The following is a 23,559-nucleotide window of genomic DNA, read 5'->3' as shown; positions in this document are numbered from 1 at the left end:
TACTCATAGCAGGACCACGTGGTACCTGTACTCAAGTTTTCTATTGAAAATAAAAGTTGATTTCTTCTCTAAGTCGTGAACACCAGACCCACCCTAAAGTTTCATAATTATTACAGAACCAAGTCATTCTCTCTTACATTTGTACTATAGTGCTCGCATCCAGCTGTCATATTCTAGAACAGTGGGTGTCCTCTGTCTATTCCCCAGGTTGGCCATCAGCATAGGAACGACTCTGAGGAGATAAGGACTTGGGTTTTGCTTTTCTGGCCATCCGCCACAGGTGTTGTGGGAAGTAGCCAAGGAGCTTCATGGAACCCAGGCCTGCTGCTTCTGAAAAACACCTGCTTTGCATCCCAGACTCAACTGAAAAAGGCAGGCGGGCCACCTGATGGGAGAGGATGTCAGCCTAGACAAATGCAGCCACCTGGGGTGGGTTTACGTAAGGGCGGAGGCAGGATGGAAGCCAGATATGCCTCAGAGAGCTCTTGTCATTCTCCCTATCCCCAGGCCCAAACCTAGCAGAGGCCTCAGAATTTGAAAATGAGGAGGGGCACCTGGCTGGCTCAGTCAGTGCAGCATGGGACCCTTGATCTTGGGATTGTGAGTTTGAGACCCATGTTGAACATAGATATCACTTAAATGAAAGAAAGGAAGAGAATCTGGAAAAGAAGAGAAAAGAAATTGGAAACAAGGAGAGGCAAAGAAGGGAGGCAAGTGATGGCACTGTGGCTTGTAGAAAGGGCTCTAAGCAAAGGAGACACTTCAACTTTCCTTAGGGACAATCCTTCATTCTCCTGAGGCCAGTGTGAAGCAGGGATGGTAGAGAAAACAGACTTGTGGGGATGATCCATTGTTGTTAACTTCTAATATTTTGCTCCTTGAATCTTTCACAGGAGTACCTAACAACTAGAAAGTTCTCTTCAGTTGGAGTCAGTTTTAAATAGGTTTGAGTTGAAAGCTTCCTAAGTACAAGAAATAGGATTAAAGCATTGGAATGTTGTTATTAAATTAACCGTGTCAGTTGATGAATACGGTTAATCCTTGAACAACTCATAGTTTAGCGGCACTGACCCCCCACACACAGTCAAAAATGTGTGTATAACCTTTCACTCCCCCAGAACTTTATGACCAATGGCCTTCTATTGACTGGAGGCCTTGCCAATAAACAGTCGATTAACACATATTTTGTATATGTGTTCTATACTGTAGTCTTATAATACCCTAAGCTAAAGAAAAGAAAATATTATAAAGAAAATCATAATGAGGGACGCCTGGGTGGCTCAGTGGTTGAGCACCTCCCTTCAGCCCAGGGCATGATCCTGGAGTCCTGGGATCGAGTCCCACATCGGGGTCCCTGCATGGAGCCTGCTTCTCCCTCTGCCTATGTCTCTGCCTCTCTCTCTCTCTCTGTGTGTGTGTGTCTCTCATGAATAAATAAACAATCTTTAAAAATATCATAAGGAGAAGAAAATACACTTAGAGTACTGTCCTGTATTTATCCAAAAATATCTGAATATAAGTGGACCTGTACCGTTGAAACCCATTTCAAAGGTCAACTATTAGGATAAGGAGTCATCCCAAATACATTTGCGTGTGAGAAGCATCATATTTCCAAATTCTTTGTGGGAATTGGGCATTAATTAGAATGATGTGAAGCTTCAGTAAGGAGGGATCCCTGGGTGGCGCAGCGGTTTGGCGCCTGCCTTTGGCCCAGGGCGCGATCCTGGAGACCCGGGATCGAATCCCACGTCGGGCTCCCGGTGCATGGAGCCTGCTTCTCCCTCTGCCTGTGTCTCTGCCTCTCTCTCTCTCTCTCTCTCTCTCTGTGACTATCATAAATAAATAAAAAATTAAAAAAAAATTTAAAACTTTAGTAAGGCAATGTTGAGTTTTGTTCAAAATATAACATAATTTGAAGTGACTCGTATAGCCTGACTAACCAGACACCTCACCATTCCCAATGGTTATCATGTTATGTAAAGCTACATTAGCAGGCTTTGTTTTCTGGACTCGGTATTTCAATTTTGACTTTAAGGGGTCCGAAAAATGGGGATCCCTGGGTGGCGCAGCGGTTTGGCGCCTGCCTTTGGCCCAGGGCGCGATCCTGGAGACCCGGGATCGAATCCCACGTCGGGCTCCCGGTGCATGGAGCCTGCTTCTCCCTCTGCCTGTGTCTCTGCCTCTCTCTCTCTCTCTGTATGTGACTATCATAAATAAATAAAAATTTAAAAAAAAAAAAAAAAAAAAAAAAAAAAAAAAAAAAAAAAAGGGGTCCGAAAAATGGGAATGGAAACACATCATCAGTGCCTGTAGCTTTAACTTTCTTTTCTCTTTGGCTTTGGTCTCCAAATACAACAGCATTTCAGAGTAAGAATAAGTTTGATCTCCTAGTATAACATAATGCTCATGGTGAACATTTCAGCAAATATTTGTTCATGATGATAGAATGTAAGTATGGCAGTCTTTTAAAAATTAATGCTGTGCAACTGTGTTGCATGTGCTTGAAGTCGTAAATGTAGAAAGTTAGATCCTAGTGCTAGTTAAGCTGCATATCTCTATCTAGCAAATGCAATAGGGTAAATAATTTGAAGGAAATCTCAATAAGCAAGCATTTTTTTTCTCAATGGTGACCAGTATCATGAGTTGCAATGAGGTTTAAATGAGAATCCCATATGACAGTCACAGTGCAGCAGGCAGCAGTTCTTTCATTCCTGGCTCTCTCCCCTCACTTCTCCATCAGGAGGAGAATCTTCCCAGAGGACCAGTCTGCACATGTTATAGATGAAACAGAGAGGGGACCTGCAGGAAGCCTGTTACCCCAGGATCACTTGGTGATAGAAAGCCCTCGAAGAAGGGAAGAGTAGAAAGGATGATTGGAGTTCAGGTGGCCTGGTTTAACAAGCCACGCCTTTGTGCATGACCCCAAATGACTTCTCTGGGTTTGTAGGTTTGGGGTCACCTGGGGATTTGGGGAAAACATCTAGAAAGTTGTAAAAGAAACAAAGGGAGATGGGTTGGTATCATGATTCCCCATGAAGTACAGAGGGAAACCCAACCTTCCAAACCCTTGAATCCTACTCCTATGGCTCTCGTACCATTACTACCATTCACTGCTCCACACGTCTTCCCCAGAGAGGGGCAGCTCTCTGCTCAGAAGGTTAAGGTAGAGGCTCCAAATGCCATTCTGTAGACAATGCCTAGGGAGAAAAGGCTTGGCCTGAGCCAAAATGAGAATAACTCCCAATGTAAAGACTTTTTTAGTAGGCCAAATCTGAAATTGTGTGAGTATCCTGCCCCCCTTTTTTGCTGTTAAAATAACTCCTTTCCCCTGGGGATCCCTGGGTGGCTCAGCGGTTTAACGCCTGCCTTTGACCCAGGGTGTGATCCTGGAGTCCCAGGATCAAGTCCCATGTCGGACTCCTTCCATGGAGCCTGATTCTCCCTCTGCCTCTCTCTCTCTCTCTCTCTCTCTCTCTGTCTCTCATGAGTAAATAAATAAAATCTTAAAAAATATATATCTCCTTTCCCATGTAATAATGATACCACACACAGTAACAATTTCAGTAGAGGGGACATATTTGGGTGCCCCTAACTTTGTGAAATACCATCTTAGGAACTCTATATCATAACCTCTTCCCATAATTTTTGAAAAGAGAGTTTCATCTGTGAAATACATATATGTACTGCTGATATTATAAATGTGCTAGCGTCATAACAGCCCAAGGTACGGAGCTGTTAGAACTGATCTGTATCAGTAGTGGCTTGCTTGCAAGAACAAAACATTTAGTTCAAGAACAAAAATGGAACTAAGTAGAAGGAATTAATGGGAAAGGCCCCTCATTGTGCTGGAATCGGGAACTGGGATGCCCAGTGGGCCAGAGAGCTGCTCTCCATCTTTCGGCTCATGGGGATCTCTTAGCTCTCTTTTCCTGAACAGATCTGTCTCATCCTTCCTCTGAATTCTCTGTTTCACATTTCCTGTCCATTTCAGACACAACTTCATGTGACCTCACATTTCTAATTCTCATTCAACACTAATAAAATAGCTCCTTTGTCCCAGGTCTCCGTTTTTCAGAGAGAGACTATAATGGGCCCAGTCAAGATCAGGTGTGGCTACTGCTTGGTCCAGTCAGCTGAGACTGGGTTGGGAGTGGGTGACTCTGCACTTAGCTGCTCAAAGCAGCATATGCTTGAAAGTAAAAAAGGGGGTTTCTACTAATAATCACCCCGGGACAACAGGTGCAAAGCAGGACTGTCCCAGGGTAGCTGCAATGCATGTCCTTCCCCCTCCCCCCAATATGGGACTGGGGCTTATCCAAGTGGGCAGGGAGGAATTCCTCAGGGAAGGAGGACATATCTTGGAGACAGGAACTCTTTCAAAGATCATTGAGCATCAAGTAAAATAATAAATGTGACACTTTTTCATGAATTAGCAGGAGGCAAAATCCTGCCCTGAGGTTGCCTATAGAAAAACACAACTGGGGGAGGTGCCTGGGTGGCTCAGTCGGTTGGGCGTCTGCCTTCAGCTCAGGTCATGATCCCAGGGTCCTGGGATTGAGCTCCACATCAGGCTCCCTGCTCAGCGGGGAGCCTGCCTCTCCCTCTCCCTCCACAGCTCCTCCTGCTTGTGCTCTCTCACTCTCCATCTCATACATAAAAATTTTAATAAAATAAAATAAAATAAATAAAATAAAATAAAATAAAATAAAATAAAATAAAATCTTAGTCTTTTATTTAAAGAAAAAACACAACTCGGTAGTCAGCTAGTTTGGATTATGTATCTGTTAGTTCAGTTGAGAGAGAGACAGGGGAAAATGTCCCTTGAGAGGGCAGCAGTTGTCCCACTTTCTCCTCCTGGCTGCCCCCTAGTGCACAGACACCTGAGAACACGGGTGTGTGACTTAGCTCAGGGCGTCCCTTAGCACCTGTTCAGTCATGTCTTCCTCCCCTCTTCCCACCGCGGTCCACTCTTCGATGCCAGCAGTTATTCCCTAAACCCCTTCTGCATTCACAGTGACATACCTCTTCGCTCTTTTCATCCCACTGTTAGGTGTCTATTATCCTTGGCCCCAAAATATACCTTAAATGCGTTAGGAGCTCAGGAACCACATGCAGCGCTCCTGACCCCAGGAGCCTCGCACTGTGCTGAGTACAGGGTCCTTGTTCCAAATGCTTTTTGACTTTTCTTTTCTCCTGTAGCAAATCACAGAGTATCTGACATTCGTTAGTGTCAGCAATTTCTATTGTCTTTTCTCTGCACTAAATGATGTCTTAGCAGCGAGCTGGCGTCAAGGGAGGGGACCCTGTGAGGCGATTGCTAATATGCAATGATAGTTTGCAGGGGGAAAGTGAATGATATGAAATAAAAGAGGGGACATTTATATTTGGAACTAAGTAGCTATGTAAGGAAGTTTTTTTTTTAAAGATTAGCCCTTACATCTCTATTTTTATACATATTACCACCACGATGACCCTGAACAAGAAATAGAAATTTGATTCTGACTTTCTTCAAGGATTATTGCCTTTTGCAATGGAAAATGACAATTCATCAAATGTATTATATCTGCCCTGGGCTGCAAAGTTGACCAAATGGTAGAGGCCATGAACGTGGCCCCGCTGCTTAAAGTAATATTATTTCTTGGCTATTTTGCTAAACTGAGTGTGTAGTCTTTTTTTTTTTTTTTTTTTTTAATCAAGTCAGAGTGAAGACATTTTCCCTTGATATTCTGCTGAGTGTAGCAACCAGGTAGCTACTTCATTGAAGACCATATGAATTTATCTAGGTCTTGGCAGGCCAGGCAGTGATTTAGGGATGATTTTTCTAATCAAGTTATATGTTCACCAAGTGCCAAAGCCAGATCCCAATGTTTATTACAGAAGCAGTCCTTATGGAAAATAAATCTGGCAATAAACCACTTTGGGAGCTTGCACAGAAAAATTAAGCCAAAGAGACAATTTAACTGTTAATGGGTGTCCTCTCCGGCATGTAATGTGAGCTGAGAGTTTCCTATGGAACACCCAGGCTGGTCCTCTCCCTGAAGCCGCATCCCACTCTTAAGGGTGTGCACAGATTTATGTGCTGATCCTGTTCCGGTTTTCCTCTGGGGAAGGTCTAGAGAGGTGTATCAAGGAGCAGGGGTGTAGATAATGCAATAGTGCCCCTGCCAAGAGGGGTCTCCTTGTATCCTTAGTAGCAAGAGAGAGGGGAAAGAAGCTGACCATTCTATCCTCAAAAGGGTTCCCTAATGTATCAGGCTACCTAATTTTCAGTGTACCTTGGTCCAAAAATCATTAAGAATTTCAAGACAGGGGTGCCTGGGTGGCTCAGTTAGTTAAGCATCCAACTCTTGATTTCAGCTTCAGGACATGATGTCAGGATTGTGAGATTAAGCCCCACATCTGGCTCTGTGCTGAGCAGGGAACCTGCTTAAGATCCTCCCTCCCTCCCTCCCTACTCTTTCCCTCCTTCTCTCCCTCTTCCTCCCCACCCCACATATTCTCTCTCTCTAAAAAGAAAGAAAGAAAAGAAAGAAAAAGAAAAAGAAAGAAAGAAAGCAAGAAAGAAAAAAAAAGAAAAAAAGAAAGAAAGAAAGAAAAAGAATTTCAAGATAGCCACAGTAGAGCATGAATCCAAGCATGGAACCCTTTTAAGTGTGGGGCCCTGTATGGGGCATAGGTTGTACACCCATGAAGCTGCTCTTGCCTTGAGAGGTAAATGCTTTGGTGCTTAACTTCAAAATGCAGTGGCCTCCTTAGGAAGACTCAAAGGAAATTAAGGAATGCAAACAAACCAAGAAACTAGCTACCGTGGCCTGCCAATAGCCCAGCACTAGCCCCTCAGCACCTTTAGCATCTTAGTAAGAGAAAACTCGCCTGCCATGCATTCTGATCAGTTTGCCTTCCAGAAGGTGCCTGGGATCATGTAATGCCAGTCACGGTGGGCAGTGCGAGAGGGGAGAGCTGAGATAATGTGTTCATTCAGCCTAATCCCCTATTTCGCTGACTCCTTTTCTCTGACCATCCACGGGTATAATCTCCGACCTCTACACGCTAGTTCAAGTGATCCTCTAAAAAATGTATCTGATCCTGGCCCCCTCATGCCTTTCCCTGCCTAAAATGCCTCCACGAAGTTCTGGTACCTTCAAATTCAGTTGAGCGCCCTCATTTTGACCCCACAGCTGTGTGTGAACTGATCTCTGTTGGACATCCACTCACCCCAGCAAGTCTCCAGTGCTTGCCACTTCTTTCTGCATCAGGGACTTTGCATTGGCCACCCCTCAACCTGGAGTGTCTTTCCCTCTTTTTATCCCTACCCTCTGGCTGACCACCTCCTCCCACCTTACCTCTTCCTTGAGAACACAGTTGACGTGTCTTTCCGACTTCTCCGCTCAAGTACCCCACTCCCACCAGTTGGACTTAACATAGTCTCACCACGGCTTTACCTTTGTCTTTGTTGTTGGTCCCCTGGTGAGACTATGAGCACCATGAGGCCAGAGGCAAGTCTGTTTTGTGCATCATTCTGGCCCCAGTACCTAGCACAGTGCCTGGAACATAGTGGGTACTCAATATGTGTCTGTTGGAAGGATGAATGGATGTACCCACACAGTTCCTCATTTACACATCATTATACACTATCTTGTGCTGTTTTGTGCCTTTCACTAATTGCACCAATTAGTTCTGAAACTCTTTGACGTCGGGCAGCATGTTGTCTGTTTTTCTCCATTTCCCACAATGCTCAACCAATAGTCCATGTTCAAGGAATGTTCTTGACTAATGGATTATGAGCATCTTACACATGAAATTGCCTTCCACTACAGTACAGATAATTAAAAGTTCAGTTATGTGTCATGTGTGTGCAAGTTATTCTAGGTCTTTTCTGCCGATTGTTGAGGTAAGTAATAACCAAAGCTAAACATAATCTTACCTATGGGATTTCTGTCTCAAAGGAAAAAATGTAACTGTGATATAAATGTCTCCCTCACAATCTTGGTTTACTGATTTTGGAAGCAGTCTTAATGTAAGACTTTAAAGGACTGGTTGTGTTCACTTTATTGTGTTGTGAATGCCTCATCCATTTAGGTATATATAAACGTGTACAATCCCATCTGTTGTCATAACAACCGTTAAAATTTGTCTGGCCAAAGGAATTGATTTGCCATCATTCTTTCCTAGGATGTGGCTCATCCTCAACTCCTTGTTCAAGCTGACATTTGTACAGTAGATGCGCAGTGATAAAAATCTTAATGGACTACTCAGGGACAATGTGGGGTGTGTTTTTTTCCAGTAACTTTCACAATTGATACTTTGACCCACTGGATCTTCAGTTTTCTGGGTCCAGTCACTCTGATGGATTTTTCCCCTGCCATACTGTTGGCCCAGATTGGCAGACCTTGATGATATTGAAAACGTTTTCAGCATAATTAATAGTCATTTATTTTCCTACTTTCTTTCAAATGCCTTTTGCAGACAAGAAGCCCCAAACTGTCTCATAGTCCCCAGCCTCCCAATTTGGGTGACCCAGTCGAGCATTTATCAGAGACGTCTGGTGATTCTTTGGAAGCCATGTCTGAGGGAGAAGTTCCAAGTCCTTTTTCCAGAGGCAGCCGAACTCGAGCAAGTCTTCCAGTGGTGAGGTCAACCAACCAGACAAAAGAGAGATCTCTAGGTAAGCCTCAGAGGGCAGTTTCCAATGCCCCTTTTTTACTGCGTATATACATTTTTATACTTCTGAACATATATGCCTGCATCCAAATGTTAATTAGGTCTTGTTTTGTGAAAACACAAGTACTACGACACTTGACTAATTTAACAGCAAGCTGAGGAAATAGCATGTCCAAGCTGTCTTTTGGCCCAGGCTCTGTGACAGTGAAACCATAAACACAGGGCTATTCCCACCACCGCATGGAAGGATGGAGGGGCTCGGCATGTGTTTGGCATAGCTTTTCCTTTCAACAAGCATTTAAGGAAAGCAGAAGGATTCTATTGTTCTGCCTTTACCACTTATCATTTGCTCTTTTATATTGGAAATTCAATTTCTGTCTCACTTTACTTTAAAAAAATGTTTTGGCCTTTAACAAAATGTACAGTTCATAAGGATTTAGACCTCTCTGCCGATTTCATAAGCTTAACCAGCTGTTTCAATGTTCCAGACCAGTACTTATTTTTGCAGATCGTTGGGGTCATGGGGTAAGAGGGTACAGGAACAGGATCAGCCCACAAAAGGCTTCAGGGTCTGGCGTCTACAGAAGATAGCAAAGTGATGCCACATAAAACTTAGCAAATGCCTTGCTTGGAGGAGAAAAGAGCTGAAAGCTTTGGGGAGGAATGCTGATTGTTCCCTTGGTTGCAGATTATAGGAAGACTGGTTGCAAACATTGTCCTTGCTGCCCACCCCCCCAAAAGAAAACCCCAAACTATTGTTATTTGTATTATCAATGTTACATTTTAACATTAAATTTTATATAGTTCACTTTAGATTACTAATCCAGGGCCCTCATTTTACCAATGAGAGAAGAAAGCAGCAAAGAACAATCTGCTTTTTTCTTTTCTTGCTTTTTGGTTTTGGGGGGTTTGTTTTTGTTTTTGTTTTTGTTTTGAAGTCACACGGTTGATGGCTGAAGTGGGCCTCCAGTTCCTATTTAGTCTCCCGTACAATTGAAGGAGTGGGACACACAGGGGTGTGATACACCCGAGGAACATCCTGGGCCAGGACAGGGTCAAGACAACACAGGGACACAGGCTTCCACACCTAGCCCCAGGCTGGAGCCTTCCAACTGCTTGACGCAGTGCTGTACTCTGTCCCGCTCTGCCTGAGGGAGCAGGAGCCAATCCGGGAGTGGAATTTCTCCTTTGTGCTTTGCAGGAAATGAGTGAACTGCAGGTCCCTGTAAAGACAGCCTGTGCTTTGCAAAATAAAATGAAGATAGAATAATTGCCTGCATGCCTCCCTCCATACCTGGGGACCACTGAGCCTGAGGGATGATGGCTCCTTTGTCTTGCGGGTGGGAGTTTCCTCTAGCAGCCAAGCAGGGTTGGCAGCACGGGTAGTTCCTGGCCATGTTCAGGAAGCAAGCCTGGGGCAGAGAGGCTGCAGGAGCCAGGGACAACCTTGCCCTAGGAATTGCTGAAGATCACTGGTGTTTTCTCCTGAAGTGGCTGTGCTCCCGCAAAGCGTTCAGCACACCTTGCTGTGACAGTCCTGACGAGCAGAGTCGCAGCAGATTAAACAAAAGGGCATCCAAGGTGTTTACTCTTCCAGCTCCAAGAGACACCTTGTGGCCTGTGACTTTTTACAACTCTTGGATAGAAACAGGAATACAGTGAGCAGAGAGGAGAGGAATGAGAAGTTTGCCCAAGCAAGAGGACTCGGTTGGAGGAATGAGGCTGGTGCAGGATCAGGGGGGTTGGTGCTTCCCTTGATCGCCTCTTGGTGGCCAGTTTGGGAATGTCACCCTAGGTGCACCTGGCCTTGTGGTGTAATTCAGTTGAGCCTGGATGGGAAATAAACAGGAAAGTGTGAGTCAGGGAGAGTCTAAACAGAGTCTCTCTGCCAGGGGCCTGGCTCAGCCTTGTGTTCGGGGAAAATCCCGAGTGTGATTTACTTAATATGCACACACAGGCTCCGGGGCAGGGCAGGCTCCCCAGAGAGCCCAGAACCAGGAGCCCTGGGTGTCCCCCAGCACCTGGTGGTGGAGGAGGAGCACAGCTATGACTCCACCTGCCCCAGAGAGGCTTTGGACCAGGTGTGTGTGGTGTGTGTGGCGGGGGTGGAGCGGGGTTGAGGAAGACAGACTGAGCTGTGACCTCCTGCAGACCCACTGTCCGTGCTCCACAGAACTTTTGGGATCTGGACCCTGTCACTTTATATTCATCTGCAGAATTTCAAGATCTCGCCCTGAAGCTCCGTTGATCCTGTCTTTATTTAAAATTTTTCATACTTTGTTCATGATGGATTGTTTTTACGTTGCTTTTGACTTGTAAAAAATAACACATGGAAATATTATTTATCTTGATAGCTGACTTATGGGAGGCCCCTTGAATTATGCCCTTAAGGTAGTGCCTCACTCTCTTCACCCCGGTGGCTGCCCCATGTGTCACCCCTGGAACAGCACGCCTGCCATCCGTAGGGTCTGTGGCCCCAGAGCCCGGAGTGAGGCCGAGCCTCTTCATGTTTACAAGGAGCCCCCAGCACAGGCTGCACTGGGGGTGGCGGTGGGGGGGGTGTCTGGGTGACTCGAGAGTGGGGCTGGGACTGCACAGCCTCCTCAGACCTCTCTGGCACCCTGGAGGGGAAGAGACCTGCTCTCACCTCAGCAGCCTGTGCCTGGAGATAAACCTGTCTGCTTAATCATTTTTCCACCTGACTGATTCCTCCTTTCTATCACATTAGCGTATTTAGGAGGAGCCCAGGGGGACTGGGCATGGGGCATGGGACATGGTGTATGTCGCCTGTCTCGGAGTCTTTCAGAAGACATGGAGGCCAGAGAAGGACGGTGTGGGGGGTGCCCCAAGGTGTCATTCAGCACAGGGAAGTTAGTTAGACCTCCTTGGTGTCTGTGTAACAAGCCCCCTGCGTGCAGGATGCGAGCCTCCCGTCAGGGAGAGGGCCCTGGGACTGCAGGCATGGCCAAATGACGGCAAAACCCACAAGTCCATTCCCAAGCGGCAGCCAAAATTAGCCTCTCGTGGAGATTCACAAAGCAGGAGAGTGAGGAAAGTTGTGATTCCCAACACGCCCAGGTTCCTACGACGTGCCCACCCTGTGTGCTCACCCCTGCAGTGGTGGAGGAGTCTGTGCCCTCTGCCCCTCCACCCGTCCACGGCTCAGATGACATCTTTCTCGGTGGAACTGATCCTACTGCTCCTTCCCTCTGTCTTCAGTGAAAATAGAGAGGACTGGGAGAGAGGAAGTCTACAAAATAAAACCGCTTTGCAGTGGAGCTCGGTTTTAGAAGTCATTTCCATGAAAAACTGCCCCGCTGATATTAGGCCTGGGTCTTAATGATGGAGTCCTTTGCTTTTAATCATGGCCATCTTATGAATGCCTGTCTGGAATGTGACCCTGGGCAAGGGCTGGGGTCTGGCCGCTCCACCGCCTGGCTTTGGGGAAAGGGTAGCCACAAGATGTTCCCACCCTTCTGGGTGCCCTCAGGAATTTGAAAATAAAACTCCTGTGAAAACAAGAACAGCAGTAGCAACTTCCTCCAAGCTGCAGCCAGATGCCTTTGTTGACTGTATTCTGAATGGTGAGCGACAGGAAAAAGACCTCCCAAACCAGCCCAGCAGCCAGAGGTGTTGCCACTTCTGGAACAAATCTCCTCCTCAAGACTCAGCCTCAATAAACAACGATTTTAAATGGCTTGGGAGGATTTTAGACTAATTAAGCGAGAATTTTCTCGGTGCATGTGAATTACTGAGCATCTCTATGTTCTTTTATTCCAAAATGGTGACAATGAGGGTAGGGTGCTCATTCTGTGACAACACTTTCAGTGGGGAGGGGGGGTGGGGGGGGAAGGTTCGAGCTTACCAGAATCTTCCCTCCTGTGCACAAGAGTAGGAGGTTCAGGCAAAGGGTTGAAGAAACCACCCCCATCTACGAAGTGGGCCAGGGCAGAGACTCGCATTTGAGTACTCGATTGTTTGAGCATGAAGGGTTAGCCCTTGGATAATTGAAAGAGAAATAAATTTCAGACAAATGTTAAGAAGGGCTGCTCTATAGAGTAAGTGCAACATTTATGAAATTTGTTTTCTTAAGCACCAGGAGTGATTGAAATGTGATATAAAAACAAGAATTTACAGAGAGTTTTCAAAGCAGATCAATAGTTTTGGGGCACATTCCAGATCTTTTTAGGGGACGACCCTAAAAGGAGACCCTAAAAGGAGAGTGGGGTTTTTTTGTATATTTTTTATTGGAGTTCGATTTGCCTACATATAGCATAACACCCAGTGCTCATCCCATCAAGTGCCCTCCTCAGTGCCCGTCACCCAGTCACCCGGTCCCCCCTCCCACTTCCCCTTCCACTACCTCTTGTTCGTTTCCCAGAGTTAGGAGTCTCTCTTGTTCTGTCTCCCTCACTGATATTTCCCACTCATTTTAGCAGAGTGCTTTCTCTAGCGTGGAACTAAGTGGACAGGCATGGGTGGGTATGGTGGTTGACTGGCGTCGTCCACTCCAGCCTTCCTTCACTCCGGGGGGCTGGAATGCACAGTCATTCCAGAATATCAGATGTTCTGGGTTCCAAAAGTAGGGAGGGACCAAGGCATTTGTGGAGGCTTTTGGATTTTCTGTAGCGTCATTTGTCCTTGTCCCAGGGACATTGTGGTCACTGAAGCTTATGTTGAGAGTCAAAATGCAAGGCATCCCATTTTTCTAGTGCCAAGGACACAAGTGTGGCCTGAAGTGAGTCTCTGACCACACGAATAGCTTCCTGCTCAAGGCAGCAAGGCTTGGACTCACAGCAGTCCAGGGTGGCAGGAAGCTTCCTCGTTGTCAAACAGGTCCTGCGGTGTCCCAGTGCTACAGTGAAAATTCAGCCCAACGATGATGCAAGCCATTTAATAAATCTGTTTTCACGTAAGTTAACCAGAGTCAGGTCAGGCTCTGCAAGTGAACCCTGACTGGCACACATGAACTGATTTCCTGTATTTGTAGAATACAATATATTTGTGGAATGTCCCCTGTTCCTCATGTTTCTGAAAATATAAAGACCAGCAGGTACAAACTGATGACTTCTAGAGACTTGGTAGTGAACTGGAGAATGGCCTGCCAATATAGGTGTTTTCGACCATGTTTCTTAGAACTTTAGAGTTCTGTGGAGTTTTCTCACGAAATATTGGAGTTTTATATAAGATTTCATTTGAAAGTGAGCTGTGCTGAACTGCTCTCTCTCTCTTTCTTTCTCTTTATCTCTCTCTTTGTCTCTCTGTGTGTGTCTCTGTCTCTGTCTCTCTCTCTCTCTCTCTTGCACACACACACACACACACACACACTAAAAGCATCACTAGACCAGGCATGGGGGAAGGAAAAAAGAGAAGGGATTATGAAGAAATTTCCTCTATACAACAGAAGTCCTTGAGTACTTTAATTTGGCTACATTGAGTGAGTCAAAAGGATTGCCTCCTAGTTTGCTTGCACTCGATGGAATGAATGTCCCGAAATGTAGATTTTCGTAAACTGCATCGACTCTTAAGCTAAGAAAAAAGATGAGGTTGGGGCTGGGAATTAACCACTGAAAGGAATGTTTCAAGAAATCCTCTGGTATACTGATGCATGGTTTTGCAATGCGAGTAATTGTTCCCAATTTTCCTTCATAAGCTTGGGTTTTCATATATGAGGTTTTCTGAAAGAAGGGAATATACTTATCCAAGCTTACCCTCTTGGCTTTCATTTCATCCATAAGAAAGAATGTTCTTGTAAAAGATGACTGTGTAGATTCATGGTTGGTTTGTGTTTATTTTGTTTTCTTTCTTAAGTTTTTATTTATTTGAGAGAAAAAGAGTGCAAGAGCTTGAGGTGGGGGGGAAGGGTAGAGGGAGAAGCAGGAGCCCAACTCAGGTCTGGACCCCAAGACCCGAGATCATGACCTGAGCCAAAGTCAGACGCTTTACCGACTGAGCCACCCAGGTGCTCCTTGTGCTTATTTTAAAAAATGAAGTTCATCAGATGTCTTTCGAAATCTCTTGCTGTTAACTCCTGGGTTGAAACCCTTTAACAGATTTTTCAGACTTCAAAGAAAGCATTTAGTTAATAGGATATGTGAGGAGATTTGTGCCTTTGAACAATATCTTGAAGGTATTTTGCAGACAGGATGCAGATAAGAAAAACATCAACCAGAGTGATAGATGTGATGGCTTCTAAGGATCACAGCCCTCCCCAGCCACCGCCGTTATTCTACAGGGCCTGTCTTTGGTTAGATGGTAACAAAGAGGGGTCTTGGAGAAGACTTGGGGTCTGCCATTTCTGTTCCCCCCTGTACAACTGGAGTGTTGCCAAACCTAGATTTTGCAGGTCATCTTCTGGAAAGTTTACATAAAACATTTGGATACTCCAGGTGGAGCTATGGGGTTAGATAACTAGAAAGATGACTTACATTTCCAAAGCTATTTTAGGAGATCAACCTTCCCGTAAGCAAGTATGAAATCTCTCTTTCTCTCAAAGCTGTGATACCCCAGCCTAACCCAGACACCTAGAAAATGTTTTTGCCTTCTTTTCTGATGTTAAAAAATACTCTTATTCAAAAAAGAACCCTTCATCAGGTTTCACAAGGCAACAGAAGAAAGTAAGGCAAGATTTATCTGTTATTTATATCTCTCTACATCCAAAATAGATTTGATTGGGCTCATTCAAAGACAATAAAAGTATATAAGAACCATTAAAACAAGAATTAACACAAGTAGCAGTTGGGCACAAAATGTGTGCCAGAAAAATTAAGATAGGGATAATTGCTGTAATTGCAGCCAAGACAAAAAAAAAATAAATAAAAAAAAGAAGATAAAAGGGGAAATTTAATGAGTCAAGTGGATTCCATTATTTAAAAGCAGGTTTGTACCAGCTCATTAGAAAGAAGAGTCTAAAGCATTATAACCTGAGAATTCCTGCCTCTTGATGTTGTTGACAACATATTATGTAATAGACAGTTCTATGTAATAACAGTTGTTTTATGAAAGTTTTTCATATTGCTACATAAAAATTCAAAATCCCAGGACCCCATATGAAGCCACACTGTTAGGAGGCACATTTTCTTGGACTCTGCAGGTTTCTGGTGATCTCATCTGATATGCAGGTAGAGTTGATACAGTTTCGATAGTTGACCTGGCCCTTAGGTGATTGGCTCTTGACCACTCATTATCTCATCAGGGTGGGTAACTGCAGCTGGAAGGGAAATTTTGAGGGGCAGGTCATGGCTGAAGGTTTGAATGACAAAAGAGACTTAGAGAAGGAATGGGAGAGATTCCTCTCTCCCATCACCCCCATGGAGGCAAAATTCCAAATTTTTAATGTGTTCTAATAATACTAGCTGTTACTCTATACTCTCTCCAGGAATGAGTTTGGGAGTATCTGAATTCAGAGGATGTATTCTAATGTGCCCTGCTATGGTTTGGTTGGAATAAGAGATGAGACGTTAAGAGATGTTGCCTGAACTATGCTTTGGGGGAAAGATTTAGTTAATCTGTCTCTTTTGTTTTCCTTTACTGTGAAAACTCAACGTAAGAATTCGTTGCCTGTGTCTCACTATTTTTTGGTAAATGAAGATTCATTACACACTTCAAAGTTTCTTGCCAAGTTAATTTGTTCTTAAAAGCTGACTTTAAAATATAACCCTTTACATTCATCGAATTCTATAAGAATTCCCACACATTTTTTGCATCAGCCTTTAAAGAATATTCTGTGAAACACTGAAAACAATATGAAGATGCAAGCTAGCTTTCTGTCATACACCCAAATAGAACTCCATCCTAGGTGGTGTCATTCTAGCCGTGGCCTCCAGAGGGCTGCCCACTGACATCTGGAAACAGATTTTTTTGGCAGCTTCTTGTATTTCAGGCAGAGTATGAGAACATAGGAAGATACCGGTTCTGCACTGCTAGAGGGTAGACATATGTCTGCTTTGGCGAAAGAACTGGTGAATTCCTGTCCATATTTTTTTAGTTTGCTCTGGGATATGGGATTACCACTAAACAGCCTTGAAGCGTGGAGATGATGCTCTGTGTGGACCACCAGTGGACTCGCTCTCCATCCAGAAGCTTCTTTGGAAATGACAGCCAGCCCAGCGAGCCCTGAGGCACCCCTCCAATGGTGTTTAGCCTCTTGTCAGTTTGAACCACCTTCCTAGGGGCTGTTATTGGCTGAATGATACCCTTCCCTCCCCACTTATAAGAAGAGAAGGTAAAGACACAGGTAAAACAGGTATAGAGAAAGACCATGCAAAGACACAGGGAGAAGGTGCCATCCTCAAGCCAAGAAGAGAAGCCTCAGAAGGTAACAGCTCTGCCACCACCTTGATCTCAGACTTCTAGCCTCCAGAACTGTAAGAAAATAAACTTGCATTGTAAAGCTCCCCAGTCTGTGAGACTTGGTTACAGCCACCCAGCAAACCTATGCAGGGCTCAGGACACCTTTTTTCTTCCTACCTTTTTTCTCATTTGAGGGTATAGTCAGCCTTATGGTAGTTGCCACAAACCTTAAATGTTTCTTTCTTCAAGGCAGGACAATTAGATTTGTCAAGTTTTCTGTTTATTTTAGTTAGCCTTTGCACAGTGCACTGACTTGGTTTCTTGACATTGTAAGGGAAAATTAAAAAACCTTTGGTATAGATTCAGCTGCTTCTTTTTTTTTTAGTGATTTTATTTATTTACTTATGACAGACACAGAGAGAGAGGCAGAGACACAGGCAGAGGGAGAAGCAGGCTCCCTGCAAGGAGCCCGATACGGAACTCGATCCTGGGACCCTGGGATCACGACCTGAGCCAAAGGCAGACGCTCAACCACTGAGCCACCCAGGTGTCTCCAGACTCAGCTTCTGTTACTACTTTTCTGTTTCACATTTCTCAAGCCCTATCCTCCAGTTTAGAAAATGAAAGTTGTTTGACATCTAATTGTATCCCAAGAAAAGCTCCTAATTTCATCATGCTGAGTTTGAATTCTCAAAAATTTGGTTAATGTCATTAAAAATGGTACTTCCACCAACTTTTCACTTTTAGAATTTTTCTAAGGTGTTAATTGGCTTTCAGACATCTCTGGCTACATGTCTCCCAGTAGCATAAAGCTAAACATGATCAAAATAAATCTTTCATTTCTTTTCCCCCACATGTTTTGCTTACTTCCCAGTTTTTTTTTCTCCATTTATATATTTATGCATTTATTAAGAAGCTATTCAGTTTCTGGCACTGTTAAGGGTGCCATGGTGAGTTATTTAGAAAATATATGAAATCTGGTTCTTGTATTTGAGGAAATTTCAGTATAACTAAAGACACATGGTAGCTATGTAGGGACTTTAAAATATACATAAATCAGACTACACACATGAAGCCGTGGGTACACCAGGCCATTCTGCCTCCTGACTGTTCCAGGGGTCCAGTCTCCCACCTCAGAAACCATGCCTATGCTGTTCTCTTTGCTTGGATCCAGTTGCTCACACCTGGCACCCCCACATCTGCATGACCCCCTCCCCTCTGCTCATCAGAGAGAGCCCTGCCCTGAGTAAGATCGTACCTACTCTGCTGGTCTCTATCCACTTACCCTGCTGCATTCTTTCTCATGACGCTTCTCATTGAAGACAGTGGTTCTTAAACATTAGCAGCGAACTTGTGAAAGCACACAATTCTGACTCTGCTTCTTGGGTTTCTGATTCAGTGGATCTAAGGCGGGACCCCAAAATATGCAGCTCTAACAAGTTCCCAAGTGCTACTGCTGCTGTTGATCACTGAATTAGGGTCACAGGATGCCCTAGGGAAGATATAAAACATCTTCACAATGTGGTGCCACATGAGAGCTCTTTTTTTTTTTTAAGTATGCTCCACACCCAGCATGGAGCCCAACACAGGGTTTGAACTCACCACCCTGAGATCAAGACCTGAGCTGAGATCAAGAGTTGGCCTTTAAACACCTGAATCAACCGGGCGCCCCACATGAAGGCATTTTAATCAGTCCTCAATAAAAGATGGGAAGTAGTTATTATATTTTGTTAGGAAAGCATGGAGGCTTGAAATGTCTGGACTGGATAAGGTCCTTACTAGAGTATTTAATCCCAGCACACATCACTAGGAAGGCCCTCACAAGATGTCTGGGAATAGGCATCCTTCTCACCCTGAGCTTCAGAGCATCCTGGTCACAAGCTCTGTTGCACCTGCTACTCTGTGCCATCCCTGTTTTTGATCCCTGTGATCCCAGAATCACCTTCATCTACCCTCCCGCCCTCCATCCTGACAGATTTAGATAGACTAAAAACTTCAAATTCCATTCAAAAATGGAAGGGTGGATGATGTTGCCATATGACTTCACGCCCCTTTGCACACGCATCCCATTTCTGGAATCCAGGTTTTCCTCTCACCTGTCCTCCACTGTCTGCCCCAGGGGAACTCAGCCGCAACCATGGGCAGTTAGCACCAGATGTTCATATTGCTCCTGGTACTGACAAAGCAAAGGCAAGTGAATGAGACCAATAGCAGCTGAAGATCTTCCTAGGAAAGAAAGTTCTTTGGAACAAGATGCTGTATGCTTTGGTTCATCAGTTGGGTTGGTTTTGCATGATTCTGGAGTTACATATTTTCCTATGCTTCCATTTGCCTTCCTAAGAAAAGTCAATTAATGAAGGAGCCTTCTTTAGAAGAGTTCAATTTAACAAATACATATTAAATACCTACAGGGCATATGGTGCTCATATTAGGTAGGAAGAAAGAAAATCATTCTTTCAACAAATCCTTACTGAGTTTCTACTAAAGCACTCTGGAGTGCAATCAACAAAACAGTCACAACCTCCTGATCCTCTGGAGCTTTTATTCTGTTGGTAGGGGCAGATGATAAGTAAATAAAATTTATAATAGATGGTATAAATTCTATGGAGAAAAATAAAATAGGCGTATGGGTACAGAGCATGCCGAAGACATGATGGTGTGACAGCTGCCATTTTAAAAAAGGATGATGGGGAGACCATCACTGGGCAAATGGCATTTGAGCTGTGACCTGGAGTGTGTGAAAAGTCAGCCACGCAGAGAATTCCAAGCAGAGGGAACAGCCAGTGCACAGGCTCTGAGCAAGAGCATGTCTGGAGCCTTCAGGGAGCATCAAGGAGACCACTGTGGTTGGAGCTGCAAATTAGCAGAGAAGTAGGGAATGAAGTCAGAAAGGCAATGGGGATTTGATAATGTAAGGCTTTTACAACAGCAAAGATTGGACTATGCTGGCCCCATCAGGATGGAGACAGCCATATTGCAGAACTATGAGCAGTGGCATCACTTCAGTTTTAAAGATTGGATTCTGGCCACTGGGTTTGGAACAGATAAAAGAGGGCATGGGTGGAGTTGGGAGACCGGTTAGAAGTCTTGCAAAAATCTAAGGAGATGAAGGTGTTAGCAGAGGAAGTGGTGAGAAGAATTTGGATTCTGCAGGTGTTTGGAAATTAGAATAAGATGGTTTCCTGCCACCCAAGAGCTTGTGTTCTAATGGGGGTGGCATACGGATAAGAAAGCATGAACACAGATACCATCATAGTAACTAAAACTTGCTAAGCACTGACTCTGCGCCAACACTTACTCTATGCCAGGCCTTATCTAATACGCTGAGCAGCAAAGCCCGGATTTGAACCCCACAGGCTATCTCCAGAGTCCACACGCCTAACAACTATACTGTACTGAAAAGGGAAAGAAAGGAATTCCAATTTTGGTAACTTGGGAGGTTTTTAATGAAAAATAGCATTTGAATTAGACTTTGAGTGATAAAATTTGGCTGTTTGAAAAAAAGAATGGATCTTATATGAGGGCAGTAACCGTAGTAATACATAACCTGCCTTGAACACTCTTACTCCTCTAGAAGCTGGGTTGGAGCTACAGTGGTGGCTTCTGTTTGTGGTATTCAGCACTGTCCCGTGCTATTCAGACCTGTAGCTACGGTGTCCCCTCCCCTCAAAAAAAGGACACTGACTGTCACAGAAGCTGCTGATGTAGTTATTAGGGCCACTTCATCAGAACTCCATTACTTACCTGGTATGTGACTTTGGGCAGGTTATTCAATCTCTGAGCATCTTCCATAAATGCCTGCCTGTAGAATAACTGTAAAGAACAAGTGAGATCATACAGGTAGTGCTCTTAATGTGGCACCTGGCATATAGAAAGTACTCTATCAATGAACTGAATTTATAATGGTGACACTAGTAATAAATCAAAATGTCAATTACATTTTTTGTTTTCTCAGGTAGGACATTACAGATTTAATTTAGAAATAATCACATCAAAATGGTGAAAAAACATTTCCTGTTAGAGATTGATTAGCTTCTAACTTTATTTACCCACAAAGTTAACTAAAGGAATCACATCAGCTTTCCCCCAATCAGTTATTCAACTGGAGAGAGAAATATTCAACTAGAATATAAATCTTAGGAAATCTCACAATCTGAGGAGAGATTAAGAAGAAAACACTGAAGGGCAGTTCAGAGACAGGCTAAGACAACCAAGACCAGAAGACAAGACTAGGAATAATTGAGGGAAGATGATAGTAGAACAAATAACAAATGAAAATTTTTCTAAAATTGTAGTCAGGCCTGAGCCTTAAAACTGAAACATGACAAAATCCCAAGCAAGATTTAGGGGGAAAAAAAAATCCACACATAGGCCCACTGTGAGGAAACTTCAAAACAACAAATGTCAAAAGAAAATCTTTAAAGCAGACAGAAAGAAAGGACAGGTTATATAAAAAGGAAAGAAAATCTGACAACAGCATGCTTTTTTATAAGCCAAGAAGTCAGAAAACAATGAAATAATATCTTCAAAATCCTGGGGGGAAATCACTTTCAACCAATATTTCTTTAACCAGCAAAATTATTACTTAAGAATGAGTAGAGAGGGCAGCCCCGGTGGAGCAGCGGTTTAGCGCCACCTGCAGCCCAGGGCGTGATCCTGGAGACCCGGGATGGAGTCCTGCATCAGGCTCTCTGTATGGTGCCTGCTTCTCCCTCTGCCTGTGTCTCTGCCTCTCTCTCTGTCTCTATGAATAAATAAATAAATAAAATATTTAAAAAAAAAGGAATGAGGAGAGAAAGAAGACATTTTCTTTTTTTAAAAAAATATTTTATTTATTTATTCATGAGAGACACAGAGGCACAGGCAGAGGGAGAAGCAGGCACCATACAGAGAGCCTGACGCGGGACTCGATCCCGGGTCTCCAGGATCAGGCCCCGGGCTGAAGGCCGCGCTAAACCGCTGAGCCACCTGGGCTGCCCAACATTTTCAAATAAACAAAATGAAGAGACTTTAGCATTCACAGAACTCTGGCTGAAAGAACTAGTAGCATAAGTATTTTCCCTCAGAAGTTCTCAACAAAATATTAGAAAATAAAATCCAACAATGTATGAAATTAATAATATGTCATAACCAAGTGATTTATTCCAGGTATGCAAGGCCATCTCAATATTTGAGATTCAATCAATATAATCTACCATATTAATAGGCTAAAGAAGAAAAATCATATGATCACACCAATTGACACATAAAAAGCCTTTGAAGAAAATCTTCTACCCATTCATTATTTGAAAAAAAATAAAACAAACTCTCAGCAAAGTAGGAATAGAGGGGAACTGTCTCATCTCACAAAAAGCAGCTACAAAAACCCTACAGCTAACATCATACTGAATGGTGACAGGATGAATGTTTCGCCTCTAAGATTGAGAACAAGAGGAAAATGTCCAATTTCACTGCTCTTAACATAATTCTAGAAGTTTTAGCGAGTGCCATAGAGAAGGAAAATAAATAAAAGCCATGCCATTTTTTTAGAGATTTTTATTTTATTTATTCATAGAGACAGAGAGACAGGCAGAGACACAGGCAGAGGGAGAAGCAGGCATCATATAGTGAGCCTGATGTGGGACTCGATCCAGGGTCTCCAGGATCACGCCCTGGGCTGTAGGCGGCGCTTAACCGCTGTGCCACCGGGGCTGCCCAAGCCATGCCATTTTAAAAAATATTTTATTTATTTTGGAGAGTAAGAAATAGCATGAGTGGGAGGGGCAGAGAGAGACTGAGAGAGAATTTCAAGCAGACTCCATGCTGAGTGTGGAGCCCAAAACAGGGCTTGGCCCCAGAACCCTGGGCACATGACCTGAGCTGAAACCAAGAGTTGGACACTCAACTGACTATACCACCAGATGCCCAAAGCCATGCCATTTAGAAAGGAGAAATAAAACTGCCTCTGTTTCCAGATGACATTATCTAATAGAAAATCCCAAAGAATGTACCAAAACAACAACAACAAAAACAAAACCTCATAGAAGTAGTGAGTTAGTAAGGTCAGAGCATAAAAGATCAACACATAAAATCCATTGTATTCCTATGTTCTAATAGCAAACAAAAGGAAGATAAAATAAAACACAATACCACTTATAACTGCTCCAAAGAAAATGAAACTCTTAGGTATAAATGTAGTAAAACATGTATGTTGAAAATCTGCAAATTAAATATGCTGATGAGAGAAACCAAGAACCTAATAATTGAAGAGACATACTGCCTTTGTAGATTAGAAGGCTCAAGAAAGTAAAAAATGTCACTTCTTCCTAAACAGATCTATTGGTTTAAAACAATTCCTGTCAAAATTACAGCAAGGCGTTTTTTTTAGCTTATTCTAAATTTATATTAAAAAGGTAAAGGAACTAGAATAATTAAAACAATTTTGGCAAATAAGGATGAAGAGGAAAGAATTAATTTATCTGATTTCAAGTCTTACCATAGAGCTCCAGTAATTAGGACTGGGTGGGGTTGGCAGAGGGATAGACACATATATCAATGAAATGGAATAGAAAACCCAGAAATAGACCCACACAATTATGCCCAATTGATTTTGACCAAATTGCAAAA

At 43.6% G+C, this 23,559-nt stretch overlaps 1 protein-coding gene across 16 annotated transcripts in view; it reads left to right on the top strand.

The window, feature by feature from the left end:
* Positions 1 to 23,559, top strand: part of KIAA1217 (KIAA1217 ortholog) — a 433,418-nt gene that overhangs the window by 289,176 nt on the left and 120,683 nt on the right. For all 16 annotated transcript variants that reach the window (XM_072825344.1, XM_072825343.1, XM_072825342.1 and 13 more), the window contains one exon: positions 8,467 to 8,665. In XM_072825344.1, the coding sequence (XP_072681445.1) occupies positions 8,467 to 8,665 (199 nt within the window). The remainder of the gene's footprint in view (positions 1 to 8,466; positions 8,666 to 23,559) is intronic.

Source organism: Canis lupus, chromosome 5 (assembly GCF_048164855.1).
Source record: "Canis lupus baileyi chromosome 5, mCanLup2.hap1, whole genome shotgun sequence".
Classification (NCBI taxonomy): Eukaryota; Metazoa; Chordata; class Mammalia; order Carnivora; family Canidae; genus Canis; species Canis lupus.
Note: the sequence above shows the minus strand (reverse complement) of the source record. Positions and strands in the feature narration are given on the sequence as shown.